This window comes from Plasmopara halstedii (genome assembly GCF_900000015.1).
Source record: "Plasmopara halstedii genome assembly, contig: Scaffold_2604, whole genome shotgun sequence".
NCBI lineage: Eukaryota > Oomycota > Peronosporomycetes > Peronosporales > Peronosporaceae > Plasmopara > Plasmopara halstedii.
The window spans coordinates 98,923-108,451 of NW_020189511.1; the positions used below are offsets into that span (position 1 = coordinate 98,923).

General features: G+C 43.4%; 2 protein-coding genes across 2 annotated transcripts; both read right to left on the bottom strand.

Annotated features, from left to right (window-relative positions):
• Window positions 1-5,237: 5,237 nt before the first annotated feature.
• Window positions 5,238-7,607, bottom strand: PHALS_04365 (LicD; the record flags this gene model as incomplete). Its single annotated transcript, XM_024718467.1, has 1 exon — window positions 5,238-7,607. The coding sequence occupies one exon, from the start codon at window positions 7,605-7,607 to the stop codon at window positions 5,238-5,240; it is 2,370 nt and encodes a 789-aa protein (XP_024583863.1).
• Window positions 7,608-8,961: 1,354 nt separating this feature from the next.
• Window positions 8,962-9,186, bottom strand: PHALS_04366 (uncharacterized protein; the record flags this gene model as incomplete). The annotated part of the gene is made up of 2 exons (XM_024718469.1): window positions 8,962-8,989; window positions 9,056-9,186. 2 exons carry the CDS (start codon window positions 9,184-9,186, stop codon window positions 8,962-8,964), a joined length of 159 nt encoding a protein of 52 aa, XP_024583864.1.
• Window positions 9,187-9,529: the final 343 nt, after the last annotated feature.

The window sequence follows — 9,529 nt, forward strand, 5'->3', positions numbered from 1 at the left end:
ATCTTCATGAAGCTTGGCTTCAAGAGCTGCAGGGGGACAATTGCGTGTACGTCAAAGAGAGCAAGGGCAACTTAATATATGTATGTCCTTGCTTCGACGACATGATCATCGCGGCGAAGACGAACAAGAAAATCCAGGACGTCAACGTCAAGATGGGACTCGAGAAGGCGTTTAGGATAAAAGAGTTCGGTGAAGCTAAGTTTATCTTGGGGATGGAGATCGACCACCAGAGGTCAGCGAATTTACTGATCATCAAGCAAACGCGCTACATTGACGACGTGGTGGAGCGCTTTAACCAGCAGGACGCCAAGGCTGTGGAGAATCCGTGCTAGTCGGGACTCAAGCTGTCGAAGCTTCAATCGCCGACCACGGATGCGGCAGAAACGAGATGCAGACGAAGCCGCTCCGATCGCTGATCGGGTGCCTGCTGTACATTACCACTTGTACACGCCCCGACGTTGCGTGCGTGGGGACGCAGTTGTCAAGGTTCTTGGAAAACCCAGGGAAACAGCACTGGAAGACGACCATCCGCGTTCTTCGTTGCCTCAAGACTACGAAGGCGATTCGGATCGTCTACCAAGGGGCACGAGCGAACTGAAGGTCGAGCACATACTCGGACGCGCATTGGGCGGGGATCATGGTTATGATCGGACAAGCGCCCGTGGTCTTCAAGTCCAAGTACCAGTGCACGGTGGCGCTGGGCTCGGCGGAGGCGGAGTACATGACACTGAGTCTGTGCACTCAAGACGTACTTTGGGTACGGGCGATGCTCAAGAACCTTGGTGATGAACAAGTGGGAGGGATTCGGATATGGGAAGACTACCAAGGGGCGATCGCGCTGGCGTCGAACGCCGGCTATAACGCAAGTACCAAGCACGTGGACTTTCGCATCACTTCATCCGGCAAAATCTGGCCAGGGAGGCTATTAACGTCAACTATATCGGCACGGAGAAGCAGTTGGCGGACATGATAACGAAGCCGCTGGGAACCAAGCTACTTCAGGTACTTCGCTCGGCGAGCGGAGTGCGCGCCAAGCCCGCTGCGCATTAGCAGCGAGTGGAAGTGTTGAAGTGGCACCGCGTAATGAGAGCTGGACGAGCCAAGGACTCATCGTTTGATGACGCGAAGGTGATCAATGATCTGGATGGCGCGTGGGGCACGCGCATGAGCTCGGCGAAGATAGGGAACTGACTCGACGAATGATGACTGGAATCGGCGATTCACGTATGGCTAGATCTGATTGTAGATAATGGGGTGAGTGCTGAATATGATTGGATCACATCCAAAACTCCCCCCGCGACCATTCATCTCGTCGGGGCGTCGCAGGAGAAGCTCGAGGGCGGCTGCTGCAGAGGCACAGATAACAAGAAGGGCGCACAGGAAGGTAGCTACGGACATGTAGGAAGGGTAGATTATGTAGCTGCTAACTAATTCACTTCGGCATTTGCCCTCCACGACTCAACATCATGGTTAATCATGGTACTCTGCTTGATACTTCTTGCAGCAGGGTTGCCACGCATTGTACGCAAAAAACTTTGACTCGTATAGGCTGCGTTATCAAACGCGCAGAAGATGGATTATAAGGTAGTGCCAAGGACGCGCAACTCAGGGCCTTTCCAGTACCCAGTACTTACGCTTGCTCAAATCAAAATGTGTGAGATGACTAGCTTAGAATGATACATCGTATATGCTCACTATCTACGATAATTTTTCCCTAATAATGGAGTACAAAAGCTAGCAACCTATGTGTCCCACGAATCTCTTTTTTTCAAAATAGCCGTGACTGTCATCCTGTATAGAATGATGCTCCCATGCTTCCCTCTATTCCGATGAACAATGCTGTAATATGTACATCACAGTTGTACCTCGTCAGATATGACAATTCGCTAATTTTTTTTTATTTCATCTAGACTTTGAGTCTGATTCCGCAACAATTTTATGTCCAGTCCTGCATTTGTGTGCAGGGATATATAATATTGTATATATATATTTTATATGATGTGGCCATCATTGTCAAATATGAGTCTGGATGTCTGAGCACATCTGTATCTGTGATAGTCAATCTGGCGCTGAACATCCGACAACGTCAAGTTTCTTCCTATAAATCTGATAGTGATGTGGGAGGAAGTAGGAATGTGTACACTATCATGCATTTGCGAAGGGATTGTGCTCACTTGCGTTGTTTGCGAGGTTGTTCATCTTGATGGCGGCCTTAAATTCTGTTGTAAGATGTTAGCTTGACCTCTAGACCTTCAAAAATTCTGTCGATAGTGTCCACTTGAGTATTAGACACGTCTCGTTCGCTTGTGCTCTGTCATTTCTGAAAGTAATATGCTCCTTTTGAATGAAGTATTCCTAAAACAGCGCTGCACGTTAAACCCTTGAGCGTTGTGTTTCAAATCATTCAAAGCGTTATATTGCTCTTGAATTATTTATTGAACAAATATAAAGGAGATTTTGATAACGAAACAGAAGGACAAGCTGCGGAGTTTGATGAGAATGACAAATGTGTGCCCTGTGATGCAATGAAGCGCTACTGCGCCTCTTAAATTATGTTAATGTTGCGCAACAATTTGTGGACGACAGATGTGTCTGTCATCTGAATACTACTTGTTCTGCTGAAATATGATGGGGTTAGAGTCTCTTAATAGTACGACCAAAAGATTAGTAGTTTAACGTGTAAAAAGCAATATACAGCAGAAATGTTAGCAAAAAGAATCACAAAAGTTTGAGATACACACTGCGTTAAAGAAACCTTATCAATAATTGTCTGACAACGCATTACTCCAATAAGAGCATATTTTTTCCAAATCAAGGGATCTATCGTGCTGCTCCTAAAGCTAGGAAACCTTACGCTCCAATTTTATATTTCATCGATGATATATGAACTCCTTGTAGGTCAGGCTTGATAAGAAACCTTTGCATAACCCCAATTAAGTTTTCCAGGGTTTCTATCTTGCGTAGTGCGAATAATCAATTTGATGACGTGTTGGCTATGTAGTGGGATGGAATACAAACGGTTAAAATCACCCAAAAAGCATTGCTTGATGTCGTGTTGGTGTTTCACTGCTCTCATTCGCAATGTGCTGTAGTTTTATATGTTTGTGAGATGTCTTTGGCAGCCAATTTTTGCACGCAAGACCGGCCACACCTTTCGCTCACCTGAAAGCTCTGGCTAGTTCTTGAAGCCACTGACACATTTTGCCTGATGACAACTCTCAAATTGTTCCACATTTGCTGCATGACATGCACACCGTTGAGTCAGACTTCATTAAGCGGTGTTCGTCTTGCCACCAGGTGACAGATGAAAGCTTACATTGATTTGGCGTAAACTCATTTCATCATGTATTGATGAAACGACCAGCCTTTTACTTTAACGAATTGCAGTAATACTTCACCAGTTAACCCTGAAGCTGAAGCCCGCAGATAGTTTTAGCCTTGACAACCAATCAGGGTACGACTAGTTGAATCTTAACAATCCGTCGAAAACAACGTGCTAGCATGTACAGGACAGACATCATGCACCGTTGAAATATCACGTCAGCAGTCCACTTAGTTCAGCAAGCCGTTTTACAAACCTTACACCTGCATCGATATGTAGGGCAGACAAGCATTTTCAGTACAGAAAGGACAAATTTTTGCTTCCCTTATTGCACTTCTACCATCTTCATGTTCTGATTCAACAACGTATTCCATCTAAGCCCATACTAACTTACCCACTACGCGGGGAGCAGAAAGGTCTATGTATTGCAAGTTCGAAATGTCCTCAAGTTTAAAGTGCCGCATCTTCACATCGCTACAGGAATTCATTAGCTTTTCGAGACTTCCGAGTAGAATCAGATTCGTCTACCGTTTTAATCCTAAGCTGGAGTCCACAAAGACATCGGAACCATTGATCGAACAGACGGACATATTCGAAACTTCATTTGGCGTATACGATTAGTTGTACTCTACTACGGTACCTCACCCTTGACGTTCTAGGTTTGAAGCCAAACGAATTGATAATGCATAATGAGCCTGTATCTTGTAGTTGCGTAACCAGGGTGTAGGACACTTACTTTATTTTTATTCCCATTGTCCATATATTCTATATCGCGGTTGAATTGCGAGTCGATTTTAGGTGCCTCATTTGTTTAATAACGCGAGTGTTGCGAGAGTGCCGATTTCAAACGTAGATGGTTATGTACTGAGCCTTTCCAAAAATCCCTGGCTCCAAAGTAATTGGCTCAAGTTAACACTTTTGTTTTCGGTTTGTCTTAAGCTGGTTTGTGATGTCAGAAACACTGACCCCGTTTCATAAAATCTAAAGCAGCGTATACGAAGTAAGCTGGATTGCTGCGAGGACTTGTGCTTTAATTTGGAAATGTGTGCAACATGTACAGAACAGCAAAAAAGCTAATTCTTACTGTCTAACTCAAGATCAGTTTAGTGTTTCCGTCACACCGAAAATATTACTATCAAATTTGACGAACATTTTTAAATTTCACTTCAATGCGTCTTTGCTTAGGTGGGGTATTTTCTTCCAGGTCGGCATAAGAAGCTGGTGATTAATACTTAAGTTTAATTATGCAGGCCATAAGTGAAAGAGATCCATAAGGGATGCTTTGTACTGCAATTGTGAAAAAGCAAATTCCCTGCGGCGACAAATGATCGTATCATTAACTTTGTTATAAAGGTTTTGCCGAGATGTTTTGGAATAGAGGTAAATGCGCAAAGTCAGTTTTTGGATTTTACTGTAAAGGCTTCTTCAAAAGATCAGTTATCAATGCCTCAGATGTTCGAAAACCCATTGTCAACAGATGTACTTCATCGGGAGAAGGTCGAGTTGATCTTCTAACACATTAGTGGCTAAAAGTACTCAGAATATCGTAGTCAGAAAAACCACATAGACGGACGAAAATCTCGTGAAGTGTTTACAAAGCGAATGGGTTACCAATAGAACAAAAGTGGAGAACAATGCTGTACCATATCCAGTCGTAACCAGAAGTGTTCATCGACCAATTTGCCGGTATTAGTAAAAGGGTCGTACTTGATTTATTCTAATTCCTGATGCTCAGCCTTTACATTTTAGTTAGCGACAGATTCGCAGCAAAAAATTACCTCCTTCGAATACTAAATTGTCGTGGCTGCATAAGTCTAAGAGAGACATGTTTTTAGTCCTTTTATGCAGATGTGTTAAATTAAAGTAAGTTTACGTATCTAAGAAGTCTAAGTTTACCCTTTTATAGAATGACATATCATTTAAAATCCGATAGTCTGCGATAACGAGGCTGGGGAGTCATGTAGTCAGTCCCATATTCCGTTAAAAGTAAAAAATTGGGATCATGCACTGTGTCAAATTGCTCGCCATTGATCGCCACTTGCGAAAAAGGCTGAACTCGCTCGTTAGGAAGTGATGGACTTTTGAGCTCTTGCATTGACCAAGTGGAGTCGAGCTCTTGTTCCATAGAGTACAAATCCACGTACGGGACAGCGTAATCTTCGACAATCGATCGTTCGGGATCAAAAAGCTGGGACGCAAGTGGATGTGTGGGGGCTACACAGACACGAAATATGTTATACTGAAAGAGATGGTACCCTTTACGCCACAACCGCTCGTCCAAGTCGCCACCATCGACCACTTTTCCGTTGTACGCAATATCAACATCTTCAGTGAACGGTATAAGCCCTTCGTCGCGAACGGCACCTAAGAGAGTTCCAAATGTCAATATTGGAGCAAATCCGACCGCTTTCAGCTCCTCAAAAACGTCTTTTAGAAGCAAATGTAGAACACTAGAAAAGCACTGCTCTTTGGGTGACTGCCATAAGAAAATATCCATCCGATCTGCATGTGCACAGCGCGACATATCCTTCTGGCCTGATATTGGTAAGCAGTAGCTAAATCCACGCTCTTTACGGTCGTTCGCGCTGCACAAAGCTTCGTGATCGCCTTCAAGTTTGAGCTGAGACAATGGACTCAAATTTCCCATCATTGTGTAAAACTCGCCACCGAGGCCATCTTCGATCACTTTAACCGTCTCTGGCGCACAGCCTGATGGTACGTAAGAAGTATTTAGTTCCTTCATCTCGCTCAACATAGAACTTTTAGTAAAAGAGACTGCACCAGTTTCCCTTTCACTAATTGGATCGTCGGCTTCATTATTTGGTGTGAGCGTTATTTGTGGCCCTGTGAACATAGTCTGATTTGGATCGTAAAGAGTTGAAGCAAGCGGATGAATCGGAGCTACACAGACACGCCAATCGTCTTCACCAAAAAGGTGATAACCCTTTCGAAGCAGCGAATGTTTCAGCTCATTTCGATTGACGAGTAATGCATTGTATGTGATGCTGGTATTATTGGTCGAGATTTGATCTTCTTCACTTTTATATTTGACGACAGACTCTCCGGCAGCTCGCAGTTCGTCAAGAGTATCTAAAACGAGAAGGTCTAACACACTTTCGAGGCATAATGTTGTCGGAGACTGACGTACCAGCAAATCGATGCGATTAGCTCCAGCACAAAACTCAGCATCATTGCGTACAGAAATAGGAAGACAGTACGGAATCTTTTCATCATCACTCTCGTTCTCGTCACATAAGACCATGTGGTTGTTATGAAATATAGGGGGTGGCAGTGTTTCCATTGTCTGTAGCATCGAGTAATATCGATGACTAGAGGAGTATTTGATGTCTTTTGCGTCCAGTACCTTCGGTGAGCAGTTTCCATCCAAGGTCGATTCGGCTTTAAGAATGTTGGAGACAACCTCTCTTGATTCAACTTTGCTTGTAGCAATAACAAGGTCTATGTGTGGTATGGAGCTTGTTTCGTTTACTAAAGTTCGATCGGGGTCATACAAGTGCAAGGCGAGCGGGTGTGTGGGTGCCACACACACGAACCAACCACTTTTATCTTGGAACATGTGATAACCTTTTTTTGAAAGTTCAACGCCTAATTTGTCCTCTGGAGTGATTTCACCGTTGTACATGATTGTCGAAATGCCATCCAGTGAGGTCGAATCCATATCTGTCCCGACTGTTGCTAAGCCATCCGCCGAAGACAAATTGATGCTAGGCGACGCTCCTGCTGCCTCAAGCTCTTCATACACATCTAGCAGCAGCATATGCATCACACACGAACGACACAATGTCAACGGCGATTGTCGAGCAAAGAGTTCCATTCGACCTAAGCCAGCACAAAACACCCGGTCCTCCTGAGTTGTGATAGGAAGGCAGTAGTGTGATTTACGGGTCTCACGATTTGCGTCGTCGCACAGTTCTGTATGCTCTTTACGAAAAATGGGTGGCTTCAAGGCTTCCATATCCTTTAATAAGGTGTAAAATCGGTCGTGAGAACGGTAGTTAACTGTGGAAGCATCAATTGTAACAGGACTGCATTTCAGATCAAAGCTGGCCCAGCGAGGGAAGACGTGCAATTCTGTTATAAAAATGATAATCGCAAGTACAACAAAGATCAGAAATCCGAATGCACTCTTGAACCATCGCGTTTTCGTCTGCAAAAGAGGCTTGTTCGATGTTGTGTCGGTGTTGCAGTCGCTTTTAAATTCAAATTGGTGGACTTTAAAACTTTCAGGAAGAACGGCTACTTCTGCGCCTCTTATGGGCGACATCGAGTTTGCAGGTGTCAAAATGTGTTTTCTTCATTAGTGTTGGCAGCAGATACGTGTGCGATCCCATATGCGCAGTTAGACAATAATGGAAGTAAAGATCGTAACGATGGCCTAAAATAACTTGATAACGTTTTGTTAAACTAGTAAACAGGCATTGCCATACTGTTTTGATGCCAGCCAGAATTTGCAATCAGTGAGTAATCAATGAATGCCTAGTATGCCTCTTGTCCATTGCGGCTTCAACCTAGTCAAAGTAACTTAAGCACTTTGTCAAAGTGATAGCCGCTTTTTCAATGGCAAGAACAACTTTTACGTAATTTTTCCATATATTCATACCAGCAGCAAATGATTCTCTCATACAGACAAGTAAATAGAGCCAGAACCTTACATCCAAATACAGGATGTTTACCCAGTGACTGCTTCTCGACGACCTGACTTATCTGTACATGCAAGTGCTAAACGGAGCTTGTTAAATGTAAATTTTACAGTAAATTTATTTTCTAAGTTTAATTGTCAGAATAGTTTTCGATTTTAATTTAAGGAAAATATTGTCTGAACGATATAGCAATTTTTTCTTGCCACCAGAGCTTGGATAAAAAAGCACTTCTTTACTTTCCACCGTACGTATATCTATCTATATCTTTGTTTTATTGAGCTGATACCAGATATATAGGCTTATGGTGTAGAATGGAAAACAAGACGTGAGACAAATAGCCCAGGTGTCCCATGGACTTATCAATCAACGACAGTATAAAATTTACATATCACTGTTGTGTAATTGCGATTATTTAGAAAACACAAAAGCAGTACAATTGTACCAAAACTATAAGTTGTAAGTACGTACGATTGTATTACACATGTCCCAACCTGACGTGGACCACACTAGGTATTCAAACATTGCGCAAAAGTGAAAACTACTGCAATGAGACTTCTACTTCACTTCTTGCACCCAAGATTGCAGCTCCGACGAGCTTGCTCGAATCGAGACTTATCTCATTTATGTATCGCTGATCCAATGAGAAAGACACGATCCTTGCGGCCAACGATCGGAAACTATATTGGTGGGTTTTTGATGAGAGTGGTTGCAACGACAGGCCGAAGCTTAGATCGACATCGCTACCGTCACTGGAAAATACAGCATACGTCACAGCCATTCACAAAAAGAGGCGTTCCTTACGCTCTCCAATTCGCGGCTCAATTTTCGCACCTTTGCCCATGTTCTACATTGGAGGGAATTTAGACGCCCCACCCCGGGCTCAAAACGTCAACCAGCTCGTTCTTAGTCAGCTAGTTCTGGCTCCGAGACAGAAGCTTGCCCGTTTGTATGCGCAAGATCTGATTTTTTTTTGTCTTCTCAACCGCGTCGTAATGAGAAATTAAATCTATATTGCATTTCTCACTGCGCTGGGTGATCATCTTTCCCGCTTCCGTGTGCAATCCTTTCTTACAATTTTACTTTCGCTTGAAATTCGCTTTTGATGAAGCCTCGATCTTGTAGGCTGAGGTCGTTGTCAAAAGCCAACACGTCTACTTCAATCGGGTATGAAGGCTTGAATTCCTTCCATTCACCATCCACCATGTCACTTTTTGCCCAAAATCATTCCGAATTAGATTCACCTATGATGTGGGAAACGCAACGAACCCGTAACGTCGCACTGTGACTTTTGTTGTGACCCCTCAGGTCTGCACTAATTAGGAGGTTTGCCTGTGCTTAAAATCGCATTGATCGAAAAATCTATAGTCTTCAAGAGGTTAAAACCTCTTGTACCAAGAAATGCTACCAGGAGTGTAATGCTTGACTTTGATATGTGGAAGCACGAATTGGACATTGATAACTTATGCTAAAAAATTAAGCTCATGAGCTTAGCCTAAGTTATTGTTTCTATTAGTCCAGCTCATCTATGTAAGACAGCCGTTACAGC